General features: G+C 36.5%; 2 protein-coding genes across 2 annotated transcripts; both read right to left on the bottom strand.

Annotated features, from left to right (window-relative positions):
- Positions 1-2098: 2098 nt before the first annotated feature.
- LOC140164920 (uncharacterized) lies at positions 2099-7969 on the bottom strand. The gene is made up of 4 exons (XM_072188319.1): positions 7921-7969; positions 6617-6707; positions 5253-5413; positions 2099-3831 (listed from the first exon to the last, which is right to left on the bottom strand). The coding sequence occupies exons 1-4, from the start codon at positions 7956-7958 to the stop codon at positions 3624-3626; spliced, it is 498 nt and encodes a 165-aa protein (XP_072044420.1). The 5' UTR covers positions 7959-7969; the 3' UTR covers positions 2099-3623.
- On the bottom strand, positions 7959-19386 carry LOC140163735 (uncharacterized; the record flags this gene model as incomplete). Its single annotated transcript, XM_072187051.1, has 8 exons — positions 19190-19386; positions 18175-18234; positions 14865-15006; positions 11176-14054; positions 10566-10736; positions 9509-9603; positions 8545-8727; positions 7959-8025 (listed from the first exon to the last, which is right to left on the bottom strand). Coding segments are annotated over exons 1-8 (3639 nt in total), but the record flags the coding sequence as incomplete, so codon positions are not given.
- Between the last annotated feature and the right edge of the window lie 314 nt (positions 19387-19700).

Raw genomic sequence — 19700 nt, 5'->3', positions numbered from 1 at the left:
TGACACACATTTTATAACCAGTCACCTATTTAATGTAAATTGTCGGCCACAACACAAATTGACGTAGAGTGATTTTTCAACATTTTCCATTTCACATAGTGGCGTAAAGGTTTAGAGCTTATAATAGTTATTCCTATTAAACTATTAAAGATACAGTTTAATAGTTTGAACCTTACATTTCAAATGGAATCTGGCTACTGAGAGATAACAGTGGAGGAGTATCGACTCTGTTATTAGTAACATATTTTTCAAACACGTTTTTCTCGGAAACGTATTTTGTCCTACACGTACGCCACTATGTGTGGTGACCGACAAAACACAAATAACATATTTTAATAGAATGTTGGAGATTCTAGCCCTTTTCCTACTGCTGAACCATAACTTGATGACATACCTCACAGAGCAACTACTAGTATATTATACTTCCAATTTATTTATTGATACTTCCAAGGAGACCTCCCCTTATTAGGTGTCAAAATGGCTAATTATAAAGTTATGATAGATACAGACTGCTAGGAACTTTATGAAGAGTTACCATGGTTACTTAAGATACAATGGGAAAACCTTTTTGAAATGCAATCCACTCTTTGTCACATTACACTGTATTCATACATATTTATATGTAAATTAGTATTTATACCAGTTTTATACTGAAGTTATACTCAGTATTCTTTTTATATATTTATGAAACCACCGTAATAAAATTCACTTCACATAAGTATTTGTATACAATTTTATTTTGTATTAACAGCTAAGGCTTCAAGCAGCCCTATACTTTAATGTTTTCCCTCTGGTTTTAAAAAGCCCTATAATACATGTATATATAATCCCTATATTTTTACCCAGATTTAATAGCTTTCATTCTATTGTAAACTGTTGAATTCATTGCAAACCAGTGAAATGTTGAATTCAGTCCATGCAAGGATAGCTATAAGCAATATAAAACCTTGAACAAATAGGAAGCATTGGGCCAAGACCAATACAAAAGGTTTCTCTCAGAAAATCCCTATACACCAAAGGCTTGCTTGATATTGTATACAATTTCTATGTTAATTCTGTCATTTGTCATTATAGTACAGGGTGTCCCAAAAAATAGAGGCCCCTCATTGCGCCCTCTTTTTCTCATATTTCTGAAAAATTGATCAAAATATATTTTGGTATGTAAAACCTTGAGTCGTTAGCTAAAATAAACCAAAACAATTATATCAATCGGCTCACAACTTTTGATATGCTCTTTTACATAAATGTACCCGTTTTTCACTCTGTCCACGGAGAAGGTTTACCTACGTCATACTTCAAAGATTGAAAAGGAATACACATACCATGCATGAATATCAAACATTCCTCAATGATAACTTTATTTATGGAATGGGCTTTACCGGTGGGTTCATGGGTAATGGATTTTGTTAATAGTGCCATTAATTTGTGGGTAAAATGGATGCCGAATGGGAATTCCTTTGCTTTACTTGCAATTACTTACTTTTTTCTTGGTTATTTATGCCATTTGGTTTATTATGTTTCTTACTTTCTTACTTTGTTGTTTCTTGCTTTCTTTTTTATTTACAACATTAGTCATTTCTCTTATTAGGATAAAGGGTAGCCCTAAAAGGCTGTTTGGTTTGTCTTTGGTTCTTCTGAAGTGAGTTTACTGTGCTGCTCTGCCCTCTACCTGTTGCCTCCTTGGTAAATACAGGTTTCAGTACTGGTCCTCATTGCATCAATTGCATTGCATACCATCCTTGTGCGCCAGATACGTGCGAGTGCATTCAGTAATACGTTTGCGAAGATCTTAGATTTTGCCACGAAGGGAAAAATCAAGTGGTGTGAGGTCTGGCGATCGTGCAGGCCACTTCGCAGCATGAGCCATCCCAACCACTCTGTTGCTATCCGAAAAAAAAAAAAAAAACGGGTACTTTTATTCAAAAAGGGCATATCTTCTAAAGTTGTGAGCCGATTGAAATAATTGTTTTGGTTTATTAAAGCTAATCTTTAACCAACTTTTCAGAAATAGGAGAAGAAGAGGGCGCAATGAGGGGCCTCTTTAATTTGGGACACCCTGTATGTATTATTAAAGTTGTGAAATAAATATTTCTTGAACTTCAGAAAAAATGTTAATTTTAAAAGCCAAGTGGCATGTGCTGCCTTCTCTGAGACGAACCTTTTTCGGCCTTACATGACTTTGCATCGTTACAGTATATGTATTGAAAACCTAGAAGAAATTAAGAAATACAACTTTCTTATTCTACTCATTGATACAACTTGCATAAAATTGATTGCATAAAATATTGCGGCCACAGATTACAACAATCCTGAATGCTTTACACAATGGGCTCAGATAGCCATGTTTGCACAGTATTACAGAGGAATGTCCTTCTGATATCAAATAATTTTGATTTTTTGAAATTTGCAATATAATACACATGACATGAAAAGTTAGACCTTTAGTATTGAAGATACACATTTTCTCCAAAAAGACCTAAATATATATTTTCAATAATTTGCCATCACATTTGTATTATATCACAAATATTCAGAATGCAATTTGGTGTGTCTGATGTGCTCTCAGCCCTCACAAAAAACTGTGCAAATGTGGGTGACCGACCCCTTAGCAAAGCAAGTTGAGCTAAAAATGTGTACTCATAGGTTCTGTCAGGACTTTCTTTCACACATACTCTGATCACCACATACCCTGGTCCATCATTTTTCAAAAAAGATACAATACCCAAAAAGATGTTGCGACTAAAAAAAAAAAAAAAAAAAAAGACACATCTTTCTATTAGAGGAACTAGTGACTGTTCAAGCATAACTAAAGAGATACCAGGCCAAAAATCCCTGTGCTTTGCACGCTGAGAACCTTGTATAATCATGAGGGCCAATCGTTCAATTGACCGTGTTGTGTGCCTTCACGTTTATGAGATAGAGGACTGTGTGTCTTTGTGTTTACGCAAAAGACGGTAAAAATATGTGATATGTGCATACCAGTTTTGTCCAAAGCACTTCATGGAACAACTGGCCCTTATTGGTAATTGATCTGCATCTATTTAGTTTATGCCTTCAAGTTTCCGATAACTTCCATTGCTTATTGTGTAATCACCAAAATAAAGTATATTTCGAGGGTTGAGAGCCAGAAAGCCTCAACTCGGAATCACCTGCTCCAACAAAATGAGTATAAAGTCGCCAGGGCACTGTAGAAGATTCAGTCCGTTAATCATGACAAAATTCAACAGAAAATAAGACATTGTGGATCAAATATTGATTTTTGGAGACCAAAGAAGGAGCCAACTTTATGCTCATTTTGCGAGAGCTGGTCATAGTGAGTTTCGGCTTTTTGGTTCTGAACCCTCGATTTGTAACTGACCGGAGTGACCGACCCTAGTGGCAGGCAAGTTACAGCCCTAACCAAACAATTACTTTTCCATCAGTGAACTGAATCTTCTATATCAAATGCAGGGTCTTATAGTCATCATCTGTTTCTGTTAATCCGAGGTACATATACATTTAAGCTGATACTGATGAATACACGCTGAGCCTTCTTGACTAACAACTAGTGAACCTTGTTGAGTAAATGTCCATCAGAACCTTCTATATCAAATGCAGGGTCTTATAGTCATCATCTGTGTCTGTTAATCTGAGGTAAGTTGATACTGATGAATGCACGCTGAGCCTTCTTGACTAACGACTAGTGAGCCTTGTTGAGTTAATGTCCAACAGAATCTTCCAGAACTCCTTGTCTTAGTCACCGCATGAGCTGAATGGACATCCCAGATTACAAGTTGTCCATCCGATGTTTTCACAGCTAGATTATGTTTGGCTACAGTACCATCAACAAACCTGTAGAAAGTAAGGCATATATTTTGTTACCCGAGACAAGCTGTAATGCAAATGGTGGACGTAACAAGAAATGAAAAAAATATGACTGCCATGTTAACTCTAAACTAACTTATTCCCACATGATGGCCTCATTTTGCCAGATTAGGTCACAAATTATACCAAGCAATACCTAGCCTTTTATTAACCCTAGCACTGACCCAGGTTTTTTGCTATCGAAAGTCACAGAAGATCCGAAAAAGTCAAGAAGAAGAAGAATTTTTGACTTGGCACCCCCGGGATTCGAACCTTTGGCCCCCGCATGCCAACCGCACGATCGCGGACCGGGAGCTACACGGGTAATTGCTGTCCGGCCATTAATTCCGTCTGCATTTGGCACTTGGGGTGATTACGTCATCGCAGACCCTGGGAGGGGTGCATGCGCAGAATTTTTCATTGTGGTATTCTGTGGTATTTTTGGGTGTAAGGGTTAAAGTTTTGATTAGGCAGCCCATCTTAGTGACCGCATGCATATGAATTTTGGAAATTTTTCAACAAAAATGTTATATAATGAGAGAAAATATACCATTTCAAAGCACTGAAGCCCAAAATGTACTTTTTCTGCTACAACTTACATCAATTTCAGCAATTTTAAAGCTGCCTTTCAGATGGCCCACAAAAAAATAGTTTCTATTTTCATTTATCGCCCAAGTCTATTAGTGGCATATATAAGGGATCTGGAATGACCGTTTTGAGCCTTTCGACAGTATTTTTTGTGGGACATGAGAGCACATAAGACATATCTAATTGCATTCTGAATATGAAGAATGTCTTTCTGATATCAAATAATTTTCAATTTTGAAATTCACGATATAATACAAATTTTATGACAAATTATTAAAATTTTTTATTTTTCAAATTTTTGATATATAACAGTCCTCAAAGTAAATTTTATCAATCTAATGATATATTCTTAAAGTGTATGTAGCTGGGAGGAAAAAGCCCGACGATCAATTGAAAATTTTGACCTTTCATATTGAAGATATGGATTTTTTCCCAAAAGACCTTATTTTTTTGGTGTTTTGGGAAAAAAAAATCCATTATCTTCAATACGAAATGTCAAAATTTTCAATTGATCGTCAGCTTTTCATCCCACCTACATACACTTTAAGTACATATCATCAGATTTATAAAGTTTACTTCGAGTACTGTTAAATATCCAAAATATCAATTTCTAATCACTTGCCATAAAATGTGTATTACATTGCAATTTCAAAAATCAAAATTATTTGATATCAGAAAGACATTCTTCGTATTCAGAATGCAATTTGATATGTCTGATGTGCTCCTATGTCCCACAATAAATACTGTCCAAACGCTCATACCCCACCCCTTAAAGGTTGAAATAAACTGTTATTTTGTGAAAACCAATTATCACAACATACCAAGTATCTGAGTCTTCACTGGTTCCAGGTATTTTATAATGGTGTAAAATGGCAGACTTTCCTGTGGCAGGATTGAGTGCCAGCAAAACACAAGGTGATATCAACTTGTCTGGATCAACCTCATCTGTTGGTTTGAAGCCAAGGACAGCGAACAGCACACCCTAAAAAATAAGACAAAATCATATATGATTTCACTTATAGGCCAAGAAAAAAAGTTATTTGGTTGTCCTCAATTACCCTGCCCTGTGGAATACAGGGTCGATTGGTCGGAAATGTTGGTTTTTTTTGTACTTCTCAACATGGATCTGTCAATGAAACTCAATTGGAATTGCTAAAAAAGCCATAGGTCTGGCTACAGGGATGCTGCCATAGTAACAGCAATCATTTGGTGTAAAATTTACTATTTAGTAGCAGAATTCAAGTGAGAAAAATAATTATTTATTAATTTGTAAAATTCTACACTGCCAAAATATCTCCCAAATAAATAAATAAATTTCGGAAACCTGGTAACTGCCTGGATGCTGCAAGACTAATTGGCAAAACGGTTGTTCAGGGTCACAACATCACCCCAAAATTAGGTTACATACTCACAGTAACCTTTGATATTATTATGTGCCCTGCAAATTTTATTTAAAATTTATAATGTGGCAATAGTTATAAAGGTAAGTAAAAGTAAAAAAAAATCTTAAAAAAAAAAAAAAATTTGGTCGGTTGAGGACAACCAAACAACTTTTTTTTTGTCTTATTTTCGCTTTGAGACATAATTGTCTATTTATACTCTTTATAAGATTAATTCATATATAATAGTGGTGGATTTCATATTTTTGAGTGGGAGAGGGGTGATAACATTTGTTACCGTCAACTGAACAATACAAACAAAATGCTTCCAATCCCCCGCAGTGAATCACTAATGTCATTAAGGAAAAATAGAAGTACAAGCCAAATAAAGGGGCCAAAAATAGCTGGAAATTATAGGAAAATTTATCAAGAAGAAAAGTCGTAACTACTTGTTGTTGATCACCTACATTACGCATCACCCATGGGATTTGCAACATTTGAAAATGTATGTATGGGATGAGGCTCTATAGTCTGAATATCTACCTCGAGTCACCGGCACTAGCTTTGAAGTTCAATGTGTGACTGTGTGGCTTAGCGTGGTTTTTGCGTGTACATTTGCGACAAGTTGATCACGCGCGCAAAAGTATGTATACGCACCCATCCCAAGTAACGCTACGCTAACGAAGGACACACTGAACTTCAAAGCTAGTACCGGTGACTCGAGGTAGACTATAGTGAGATTGATTCAGCTTTTATCTGATGACTTTACACTGTGTGGTCCCAGTCAAACCATGATCTTCACTTACTGATTCTACAGTTGCCCAGACACAAGTAGCACACATGTCACTTCCTACAGGAATGCTGAACTTCTGAAGAATACATTCACTCTGGCAATCCCTGCAATGTTAGAACAAGATTTATATGACATTGCAGTCTAAATATTCATTATACAAACTACTATTAGGCTAAAATAATGATATCTCAACGTGTCCATACATTTTTCATAGCGTCCATTTCAGCTGAAATTGCAAATTCATTGTTTATTTCTCCTTTTTTTGGCCATAAAACCATGAAATTCTGAGAAATTAAAGAAAATTTACTTGATTCGATCATAAGTATAAAACAATTGATATTTGTACTTTAATTGTGTAAACAAACCACAATTTTATTCTGTGTACTTTTGAACACTCGTAAATGACATCTTAATTCAAAATTTAAATTTAAACAAATCTTAAAACACACACACACAAAAAAACGTATTCCGCATTTGTTGTTAAAACTGCCGAGGGCTTTGAGACATAGCCTTATCTACTTACTTTATATACCCACCAGTTCCACTTGAGTGAGAGGGATGTTAGGATTCATCTCATAGACATAGTGTGTGTTGATGCCTCAACACCCTCATACTCTAGTGCAATTGTGTGTGTTGATACCTCAACACCTGACAACATGTCACCTGACAACATGTCAATCACAATCACATTCTAAAAGATGTGTTACAAAATATATCAATCCTAGGTGTGATATACACAATGTGTTAAAAAACCTATTGGTATACAATACAAAAGATTTAAGGCATCATAAACAAATATCAAAAAGAAGCCCAGTTTTGTTCTTAACAGCCCAAAATGTGACGCCATGGAAAATATGCAGATGAGATTTAAAAGTTGCACTTGAACCCATTGAAAATGTTGCTTTTGTTGCTTGAGTGCATGTTCATCATTGGTCACCACAGGTCATCCTTGACCAGTCATGTAGAGAATGAAATGGTACAATGACTTTAGTATCTTTTTTTAGTGCAAATTTTGATTCTGCATCTTTTTCATTCAAGGTATTGAGCTATTCAGACAAATAAGGTATCAAAATGTGCATAACGTAAATGGGTTTCTTTTGAAATTTCAGTTTTAACATTTGATGCATAGATTTTGAGATATTTGCCTTGTAATAAAGGAGAGTTATTACTTTATGGGATGTGTTTATATGATCCTTGAGTTGAGTTTGAATAAAAAAACTTGATGGCCAGTTTAAATGCAAAGAGAATAAAGTTCCCTGATTACAATAGCTGAGACATAATTAGATACCAGTTGTTAGTAAGTTATAGCTGACTTACCAAAGAGATATATCTTGTCCTATTACCATGACAACCATGCCTTCCACACCAAGCATAGAAATGGAATCATTCTCACTTGTATGCATCAGACTGGATGCTACTTTACTGCAAGAAAACAAATGATATTTAAAGCAAAAACAATTAAGATTGTTAAGCATCATTCATGAGTTCCTAACAACATCTACATTACCAAAAAGACAAAAATGAATTTCTAAATTTTTCAGAGTTCTGGGTTAGCACTGCTGATCGTCGATCACATAGAAGAGGGGCAAGTCCCCGTCCCTTTTACATGCCTTGACCAATGGGTCAACCATCTTGTTGCCATGATTACTGATCAGCCAATCAGCCCAACTATTAATCTCTTATCGCATACGCTCGATGCACAGCTTATAACTCTGAAGAATTAGGAAATTTGGTATATAAGTAAACTTCCTTCACATCCCCATCCCCAAGTTTATGTCCTCCATGAAAAAAAAAGCTCCATTTACGTCTTGTTTTTGTTGAATAGTTTTGAGTCTTTTTACTTCATTTACCTTGCTGATTTTAATTGGAAAAGCCCATTATACGATTTATATAATTGTCTGTTTACAACTACTGGATGACTGAGCCCATTCACTCACTAACCTGAAATCCTCAGAGATGTTAAACCTATAGACAACGTAACCGCCAAGATTCTCTCTTCCCTGAATTAGATAAGTGTCATGTGATACAAGGCACAGGTCATGGAATACAAAGCTCTCTGAGTAAGGTAATGGGGCCAAGTCTAGCTGATGCTGATCACCTGTGTTGATGTTGTACCTGAGGACTCTGCGTAAAAAGTGAATAAAAAAGAAAATAATAAGCTATTCCAGTTGAAATCCATACACCCCCTGTGGAAGACACAACATTAACCTCCCACACCATGGAGTGTAGATTTCAAATGTAGTCACTCATTCAGTAAACCCCATTTGAAATTCCCACCCCCTGTGTGGAAGATTATGGTTCTGTTTTCCACAGGGGGTGTATGGATTTAAACTGGAATAGTCCAATGTGTTAAAGAGACTATCTGAGAGAGATTGTCTGTACAACCAACATCAAATTAAGTGAAAATTCCTCAAAGTGCTGCTAAATGTTAGCCATCAGAATCTGTTCATATCCTCAATGCATGCAAGCGTAGATCAATGCCCATACTTAGCACCAGGATGGTCCTCTTAGTATCTTTTTCAGCTGACTGTGATATACATGTATAGGTATAACTCTCTACAAATGGGATGGGTGGCTTAACATCCTCACCAAAGGATCGAGTACTATCATGGTTCCTTTTCAGAATCCTAAATTAGCCATGGGGAGAGTTGAAGAGTTAATTCAATTTACATTTACAGATATACCATTGAAATCCATCTACAAGCATATGCCTCTAGATGAGGGTTGTTTTTTTTTACACTAAAACCCACCTGTATAGTATAGTTGCTCAAACTCAAAATAATACTTTTGTGGAGGGTGTCTGCCATTTGTCTCTTTCGGCAAATAAACCCAAAAAAACCCTCACTTAGAGGCATATATATTATGTTTGTAGATGCAATTCTACAGTATATCATAATAGTCTTACCTTGCACAGCATTGGTTGAAATTGCCACCAATGACTATTGAAATAGAACTCTCCTCACTACATGGAACCAGCATTATACAGGCAATTTCCTCTTGCTGATAGTTAAGAACATACAAAAAATAGGACAAACTTGGTTACATTTCCCTATAAATAATTACACTAAGCACCAAATACTGGAAGTTTTTTTCAAGATTTATGATTATGTTCTACAGAAATACCAAGAATTGCAGCACCATCATAACTTGTAAAGAGCGTCAATTGTCAGTACCTCTAAAACCAGATTATGGGTGATTACCTGAATGGGTGGCTCCATCTGAAATCTACACCCCCTGTGTGAAAGATTAAGGTCAGGTCTTCCATAGGTGGTGTATGGATTTCAACGTGAATAGACCAATTTGGCGAGTCCTGAAAACTTGTTATAACCTTATCTACATAAATTAATAATCATTTTTCAGCATTCTGGCACTTTCTATTGTTCAGTGGGTGATTCAAAACTAGCTTTGCTGATTTCACGGTGCCTTGAGATAGATTTCCATTACGCTGTGCAAAAATTTTGCAGGAATCATTGTTCTCGAAATGATTTACAGTGTAGACTTCAAAAATTTCTGTGAATCAAATTAGGCGTGTACTGAAGACTTTTTTTTTAACTCTATCATATGCATGTTTTCCACCAGCACTTGAAAGCCTACATTCATGATTACTTAAAAATCCCGAGCAACATATCATGAAATACTGTAAATCTTATAATTCTAACTCTTTCCATGTGAGTGTCGACTGCAAATGACAATGTTTTTTTTTCTTTCAAGAATTTCAGAATATTTCATTTTCATGACCACATTTGGAATCAGCATGAAAAATACATTAAAATAAGTACAAATAAGCCTTGTATTGGTTCCATGATTCTTAAGATAGCTCTTGATATTTTGAGGAAATATCTCAAAACTTGGACTTTTTATGTTGAAGCCTGTGGATAGCATGTACATGTAGAGCATTAAGATGAATTTGTTCACTCAGAATCTCAAAGAAGTAAAAAAATATATATATATTTCAACAATACCTCTGATACAGTCCATGATGCCTGTACCTGCCAGTCCTGTTGATTTCTAGCCATCCATAGAACCACCAAATCCACAGAGTAAACCACAAGACACAGGTCTTCTGTATTGTCATATGTTACATTACAACTGTACATACCAATGATTGGTGATGGAAAATTATCAAAATCATGCTGGAAAAAAAAATGAATGAACGAATGAATGAAATTTATAATTTTATACAAAGTTGCTACATTCATTGACTTGTGCCCAAATATTTCCATGTTCTCTTTTGAAATGAAAACAAAACATAAGAGGACATATCATACTAGCCAATCGCTAGGAGTGCAGCATTTTATTTTGGGACTTATTAAACTTCTGTCATTTATCCCAAAAGAGATTGCCGATATCTGATTGCTAATGGGCTACATGTATGAAACCCATACACCCTTTGGAACACATGACCTTAATCTTCCACACAGGGTGCAGACTTTAAATGGGGTCACCCATTCAAATAATCCTAAACCCCATTAGAAATTCACATTCCCCAAGGTCATGTCTTCCATAGAGGGTGCATGGATTTCAACTATAATAATAGCCCAATTCATACTTACTCTGGTACCAGTATCTTACCTTCAAACATCCAGCAATTCTAAATCCAGGCATCTCAGCAACATGCCCAACGCCAGCCATCTCCTCCTCCTCTTCATCCTCCGGATCACACTGAGATTGGCATCTTGGTATCTCTGCCTTACCATACGGGGTCGCTGTGGCAACATCAGCAAACGGTGATGTGTGATTGATGTTACCTGCTGTCATTGGTGGTGTCACGACACCATTTGGTGAAGTGTAAACCCTATCTAGTGGAGAATCGTCCTGCAAAGATGGAGGTGAATTATCTTGAGCATCTTCCTTCTCTGATGTACCATCAGATGTCGTGATCTCTTTGTTTGTGACTTTTGAATGTTGACTCTGATCAACTAGAAAATGTTCACCTCTGTTTTGTGATATGCACAGTTCTGGAGATCCATCCTCAAATTGCGACACACTTGTCGGTGAGCACTGATGAGGTGAGAATGACATTGTACCTTGCTCACTAGCAGATGTAGGACTAAGCACCAAAGTCGGTCTGATTACTACTTCAGATGTGGGTGATGACCCCGGACTGCATCCCATGTGAGGGAACACTGGTGTGCCATCTGGAACACACTGAGTCTGTGAGAACTGGCTCTCTAGAACTCCTTGAGAATGTTGACTGGACGACTTCAGTGGTTTCTTGTCACTGGACAGTTTGAAGTCATATTTTGTTTGGATGTGTGAATTCTCTTGAGATGTTTTGGATTTGGGTAAGGGTACGTTAGGCACACTTGCTGGAGTTGCGAAGTCAATTAATTTCTTGGTACTACTGAGTGTATCCTCTTCTAGCTCTATAGACATATGTTTAGTCACTTTATCAATTGAACACAAAGGTGTATTGGAAGTATCTTTATCTTGATCACTTAAGTTCTTGGTGTTGCAAGACTTAGAGACCTCTCTCTTCATATATGATACACTTTTATCACCACATTGAGATGAAAACTTTGATTCTGGTATTGTAGAGGATTCTGTTTTAGACAATTTCATTTCAACAAATTCGTTATCAGGGAGGGCAAAATCCACTGTCTGACTCAAGATTTTAGTTTTAACTTCACTTGTCAGCTTTGGCAAAATTAATATTTTGTCACAACCGACTTGGGACCTGAGATCCTCAACAGCTTCTTCTGTTTTCTTAATTTCTACACAGAGTTTCTCTTGATTTATTTGCTCACTAGATTGTGAAGTCTTTACTGTTTTGTCAGAAGAAATTTGATCTTGTTTCATAATGCCTTGCTTGACAACAGAATTTCCTGTTTTCTTTGCCAAGCCACGCTTTCTCCTGGATAAGCTCAAATTCCTCCTTCCTGAACTGGTGGAGTTGCTCCTTCCTGAACTGGTGGAGTTGTTTGACGATTGCGAAGACATACTATTAGTGTTGCTTTCTGATTCCAGCTGAGCCTTTCCGATAGATTTTGACAAGTTATCCAAATGAACAAGTTGCCTCAAATTCAGAGATGACTCCTTATTAGTGTTTCTTTCCGATTCCAGTTGAGTCTCTTCCACAGATTCCTCACAGTCACCTGAATGCACAAGTTCATTTGAATTCCGAGTTGAAATTTGCGACTTAGATTCGGACAGTTCCATACCAACATCACCCTCTGCTAATTGAACTTCCTCACTTTCACTTGGCAAGGACTTTATCACTGATTTAGTCGAGGACGCATTTGGAACTTTATTACCAGAAACATTCAAATCCATTGAATTTTTGATACTAGCATCTTCTGATGAAATCCCAACATCACTTTGACTTGCAGCATCTTTGTGTTGTAGTGCGGCACATTTCTGACGCCGTTTTCTGCTTCTGACACTAGCCATCCCTTTATCCACATAATCTGTTCCATTAACCACACTTGCCAGCACATTTTCTGAATAAATTGCTGGTGAGCTTTTTCCACTCATACTCCTGGTTTTCCTCACATAATACTCTACTGGATAAACCAGACCTTCAATCCATGTATGGTTTCCTTCTTGACTACTCTGCGAGTTCTGAATCACGTCTTTCATACTTATGTCCGAGGATGTGAACTCTCGAGATCTTCTTGCTCGTCTGCGACCGCTGCGACTTGTTCGTGGTCCTGGATCGCTGAAAGTATTAATATCAGGAATTCCTAAGCGAGGTGTTGATAGATCGGAAAAGTTTGGCAAATCATTGGAGAATGTAAAAACATTATGTTCTGCCAATACAGTCTTGGTTGAAGTTGGTTTGGTATCTTCAGACACAGTATCAGTAGGTTTTGTACTGCCCACTGATATATCTTTAAGTTTCTCATTTGTTGACTTGTCCGATTGAGTTTGACCTTTGAACCTGTCCAGCTTTCTTGATGAATCAATTTGCTCTTTGCTAGTACTGGGAATGGCATCAAATTTCTTACTTTGCTTAAATAGTCTCTTTGGTGCTACCAGTTGACTCAAATCTTGGGTTTCCTCCACACACATGATGTCATCAGGTAAGTCCTCAGCAACATTTTGACTCTCAGGTAATACTGGAATATCACACAAATTTCCTTCATCTTTACTTTGAACTTTTGTTGTACCCGACTTGTGTTTATCTCGACTTCTAGTCATTGTGTTGTCCTCTTGATGAGATTTTGAAATACTCGTCACAGAGCTTTTTACATCATCTGAAGAGCTGACATCTTTATTATTGTCATCTCGAGTTGTGGGAGTTTCTTTCTCGGAATCATTACCATCCTCTCCTTCATCCAACGTTTTCTTGGATACAACATCATCTTTGTTGAGGTCAAACGAGACACTTCTCCTTTTCTTTAATCTACCGGATGACGCAGACTTCCTGTTTAGTTTGACTCTTTCGTCCCGATTGGTGATGCTCTCTGAGATGGAGTCATCCAGTTGCAATGGTCCAATGGGGAAAGATCCTGTAACCATGTAATAAGCAGAGAAAAGAAAAAAGTAAATGGTATGCAGTGGGAGTTTAAACTTTTCTCAGCGATGCTTCACAGACTAGTAAGATTGTCTTCTATTCATCAAGTATTCGGGACTGAAAAATTTGGACCAGCCAAATTTGCATGCTATGGAGCCTGAAAAATAGCTGACATAAATCACAAATTTGACATTAGGAGCTGCCATGGTGCTAACACGTGAAAAACAGTGTGGAATTGGCAAACATGACCCAACATTGGGCCGAACAGAAATAAGAAAACGTAAATTTGAGTAGTCAAAAAAGCTAAATTCAGCTGTTACCTATGTCTGTAGTGAAGCAGCTGTTATGGCTCTAGTATAAAAAAAAGATCTTTAAAACCTCAATGGTCACATAAGCAGAGGGATTTTCAGCCTTTTCAGCAAATTGACCCCATTTATTGAAGTGATGCATGCATGCCTACAGTGTAAAGCACATTGGATGTACTACTTACATTTTATGCATCAAGTCTCATTAATGGGCTATTCTAGTTGAAATCCATACAACACCATGGAAGACAAGACCTTAATCTCCCACACAGGGAATGTGAATTTCAAATGGGGTTACCTGAATGGGCAACTCCATTTAAAACCTACACCCCCTGTGTGAGAGATTAAGGTCATGTCTGCCATGGGGGTGTAATTGTAGACTTCAAATGGAGTCACCCATTCAGATGACTCCATTTGAAATCTACACCCCCTGTGTGAGAGATTAAGGCCATGTCTGCCACGGGGGTGTATGGATTTCAACTGGAATGAATTTGACTTACCTGATGACAATGAAGCACCCTTCTGTATGTCTTTGAATTCCTCCCTGGAAGTGTTCACTGGTGAAGCATCCCCTTCATTGAGTTGCAGCTCAGCTAGCTTCTTCTTCACATGCTCCTTCACTTTCTTCTGTTTCACAGATTTCTGAAGGAAGATTATAGATAATCATTTGACAAATCTTGAGTTTGAATTATAATCAGATCAACCTATTTTTTTACATCATGTACTCCTTGCCCTGATCCAAGGTTTTATTTATAAAAGGAAAAATGAGTTGGAAATAAGTTCACAAAGTTATAAATGCATAAATTATGGACATCTGTAATTTGCCACATGGAACCAAATACAGTAAAAACTTGATAGTTAGCATAATTCGTCGGACGCATCACATACTGGTCTATCTCGAAAAACACGTATTTCGAGAAAATCGCAATTCAAAATCTTCGTATTAAGTTAACCTTTCTATAATTTAATTAGACTATGGATTGTAATGAAAGTAGTTTTAAATTAAAGCATATACTTAACAGATTTATTTAAGTGGAATCTTGAATTATATTTACATATGCAATATTGCTTAAAACTACACTAAAGTTGTAGTTCAGTATGTGAAATAGTTAATTTCCCGATATCGTATTTAAAGTGCATTTCATACTGGTCTATCTTGGGGGCTATCTCGATTTCGCGAACAATGGCGTGACTTTAGACGCATTACATACTGGTCTATCTCGAGATAGACCAGTATGTGATGCACTTTCAATACGATATCGGGAAATTAACGATTTCACATACAGAACTACAACTTAAGTGTAGTTTTAAGCAATATTACATACGTAAATATAATTAAAGATTCCACTTAAATAAATCTGTTAAGTATATGCTTTAATTTAAAACCACTTTTATGAAAATCCATAGTGTAATTAAATTATAGAAATATAAACTTAAAACGAAGATTTTCAATTGCGATTTTCTAGAAATGCGTGTTTTTTAAGATATAGATCAGTATGTGAAATTAAAATTTTGAAAAAAATCATAGATAGTTTAAATTTAACATTTTATAACTAATTATCTAGGAAAAATTGAGGTCTGTAATTTGTTGTATTGGAAGAGCTCCGTAAAAAAGAACTATATACCAATTTTCTCAAAAAAGTCAAAAATCCAAGATAGACCAGTATGTGATGCACCCGACGGATATGTGACGTGTCATGTCAAAAGGAGACACTTTTGGGCAGGATCGTAAATGGAGAAATAGCCAAAAATCTGCCCAGGGATGATTTTTTCACAATTTGGGTTTGTTGCAAATTTGTTATGTTATTAATGTTTAAAATATTGTCTGAGAGTTTCAGACCGGAATATAACTGGCATCTTGTATTTTTTAGACATTTTTCAAAGTAATTCCTACTCTCAACATTGTCAATAATATTTTTAAAGGCCAATATCTCAATTTCCAATTTTATAATACTATAAATTACAAACTCAATATCTTCGCTTAGGAATGTCCGATTTCATTAGGGAAAGCAGCGTTGTGGAGCAAAATTTCTCCTTATTTAAGATATGTAAAAACCTCAAAATTGTTAACCTGCCCAAAAGTGTCTCCTTTTGACATGACACGTCACATATATGTGCTTACTATTGAGCACTTTTAAAACATGCAAACATGAAGAGCACCATCCACAAAAGTGTAAAGAGTTTTGAGCAAATCATCGATACACATAGTTATATACGAACAAGTAAACCTGCAAATGGATGTCTCAACCCCCATTAGCTCAGTTGATAAAGCACTGGACTTTCGTACAATTTTATGTTTTCAAAAAGCCCTCGATAGTAAGCACATTTATGCTAACTATCGTGTTTTTACGGTATAGTAGTGCACAAAGGCAGAAATTCAGGAATCAGGGGTGTACCTGTATACATACAAGTGCAGTACTCCAATCCGTAATCGCGAAATTAAATCCCTCGCGAAATTAAGTGGTTTAGTGCTTAGCATGAAATAAAATATATAGACCAATCATCAGTAAATGAGTTCGCATTATTGTTATCCACACACATTTTGCAATGACTTCTGAGTCAAGACGGAAAATGGAAACTCTAACTGATCCTTACGGTAGTGCAACATGTGAATCACCTAAGCTTTCGTCTAAAACATGACAGCAAAAATACAAATTTCTAAACTATCCCACAGTGTCAGCAAGTTTGCTTTCACGCAATTTGTAATTGACAATAATATTTACAGAAATCTTTAAAATCCTACCAGGGAAATGGAAGGAATTAGTCAAAAATTTGCATCGATGCGATATAGAAAAGTTGCTTGAATCCCTTCACATCCTGGACACAAGAACTTTTCGGCGGACGCATAATTTTATACATATATATGCTTTGCTCAGAGCTTAAAGGGCAGGTCTATTGCAAAAACAAGTTTATCTTTATTCGAAGAGAATAATTATCACATTACAAGTTGACACTTGTTGCAATTTTTTGTGCATATTTCTCCTGAAAAAGGAGAAATTGTGTGGGTAAAGTTCAGCCTCGTCGTGCTCTTCCCCCGTTTGAAGCGTCGTGTTCTCCCCGTTTGGCTGATGACGTAGGTAAATGAAGCGGGCACTATATCATGCTCTCATCATACAATCACAATCACTTTGACAAGTTTGACATTAGCAACAATGAGTTGTACTATCACTTACCATAACAATGCTGCATAACAATATGCACACTATTGTTCTCATTTTGGGAACAAATCCCACAAGTATTGTTACTATGCTTTTGCTTTGTAACATTTCATCCAACTGAAACTATAGCATTGCAATATACAGGGAAATCAGAAACACGAGTTTGTGGACTAGTCTCAGATGAAATTCTAAGCTCAAATTATGTATTTATTTTTTAGGCCTAATATTTCTCATGATATTGATAAACATATGAATTGTAATATTACAATTGTCTAATATATAAAAAATCAGGCTGCTGAATTTATCCATATGTTTAAAAAACATTAAATTTGTAATACTTAATTTTGGATTTTTTTCTGTGAACAATAACAGTATACGTTCTGTCCATTGAGAGCGTTTATAGTCCCTTTTCTCACAGTGGGCACATCTCATTTCATGATGTCACCGTTTTTCTAGGCCAAATCTGTCTCATTCGAAGGAACTCACCGCTTAAGTTGGTTTTTGCGGAATATCAATTTTAAACGTCTTATTTTCTCAAAAAGGAGTCACTTTCATTGTCCTCATAATATTAGCTTGCCAATGATATGATGTTGTTTTTGCAATAGACCTACCCTTTAACAGGACCCTGTAATGCAATTCACAAAATACTCACCTGCAATTTATTTTGAATGCGTGCATACTTCTTTTTCATGTGTTGTAACCTTTTCTCCAACTGGAGGTAACACAGACAAAGAAAGAAATGAAAAAAAAAATCATTGTAAGTCAGCAAATCAACACAACATATACATTGTACAAATGTTATGTAACAATATTACTATGGAACCAGTGTTTTAGCTAGCCTGCCCCCAGTCTAGCTGTCATTTTAGACGGGGAATTTGCTCATGGGACGGGCAAAATTAATGCCTTTGACAGATGCTGCATTATAATTGTAGGTATTGACAAAGGCTGATGACATTTTTAGTAGACCAGCTTTGCAAAACAAGGCCATAGCAAGACATATTTGAACTCTTTGAATCCCCAATGGGCTGTAGAGGCCTGGTAAATGTTTTAAAGGTCAAATTAGGACAGGCATTTTTATTCAAATGATGGGCAAACTCCAATTTCTCGCTAAGACCCTATATGGAACCCCTTCATGTTGGCACACATTTCACACCCTGGTTGACAGCTTTATCAATAGGGGATCAGCACAGGATATTTGGATTGATTTGTGGCTTTAAACTTATTCCTTTTTCATAGGGAAACTGAATTACATGTACAATATGAAACATCACAATATGTGGGTTTGGGCATACATGGATGATTTTAATCTTACTCGCACAACAAAGTTGAGATAATCGATCTCATCTTTTGTGTAGATTCAAAATTCCCAGAGTTGCAAAACCTACAATCTTCATGGGAGTAATTTACTTAAAGTGCAAAAGTGGTCAAAATATTGCTCTGCAAAATTTCTTTATTTTCATGATTTGGATTTATCATATTGAGAAGCACTCTCCTTGTGATGTTTCTACACTGTGTAGAGAGGGTCTACAGCATCTCCGAGGTAAAAATTTCTTGATGCTTGAACTTTGGATTTCTTAAATGTACAGTGCATCCTTATGTACCGCTTCAAGACTTCAGGTCTATAGTCAAATGTTTACGATAAAGACTGAAATCTTGCTAGGTATTACCTCCTCTCTGTCTTTTCCAGAAGATCCACCAGGTGTTGCCATGGTGTTTCAACTCCTTATTGCAGGATGAAATTGATGCAGATCAATTCAGACTGGTGCATGGCATGTGATGTCAGCTTATGTGGCTTGCCATTGTGGTTATACATCTGAACTATTCCGCACAGTGTCTACATACATCATACATGTTACATCAGTAGTGCTATGAAAAGGCAAAAAAGAATATGTCATTTGCACACATGGGCAGCTGACTCAAGATTGGCTGAAATATGTCTCAAATTTCACTCCAGATTATTATCATCAATTTGCTTATAAATGTGTGCATATGTTTGGTCGAGAGCTATAAGCCATTGGTTGTCAGCGCTTAGAAAGGACCACAGAAGTACCGTAACCACCCGGGTATAAGCCCACCTTCGTCTATAATCCCACCCCCTATTTTTCAAAACATTCTGGGAAGAAGGGTGCACTCAGGTATAACTATAAGCCCAGTACTAAATTTTGGCCAAGTTCTTAA

The sequence above is a fragment of the Amphiura filiformis genome, chromosome 11 (assembly GCF_039555335.1).
Source record: "Amphiura filiformis chromosome 11, Afil_fr2py, whole genome shotgun sequence".
NCBI classification, from domain to species: domain Eukaryota; kingdom Metazoa; phylum Echinodermata; class Ophiuroidea; order Amphilepidida; family Amphiuridae; genus Amphiura; species Amphiura filiformis.
Note: the sequence above shows the minus strand (reverse complement) of the source record. Positions and strands in the feature narration are given on the sequence as shown.

Bases quoted from the DNA above. Each gene is read 5' to 3' on its own strand.
- LOC140164920 (XM_072188319.1), bottom strand. From the start codon at position 7,958: ATGGTTGTCATGGTAATAGGACAAGATATATCTCTTTG. The intron at 6,708-7,920 runs GTAAGTCAGCTA...CTAACATTGCAG, and splicing joins GGACAAGATATATCTCTTTG to GGATTGCCAGAGTGAATGTA. The intron at 5,414-6,616 runs GTAAGTGAAGAT...CTTATTTTTTAG, and splicing joins TCTGGGCAACTGTAGAATCA to GGTGTGCTGTTCGCTGTCCT.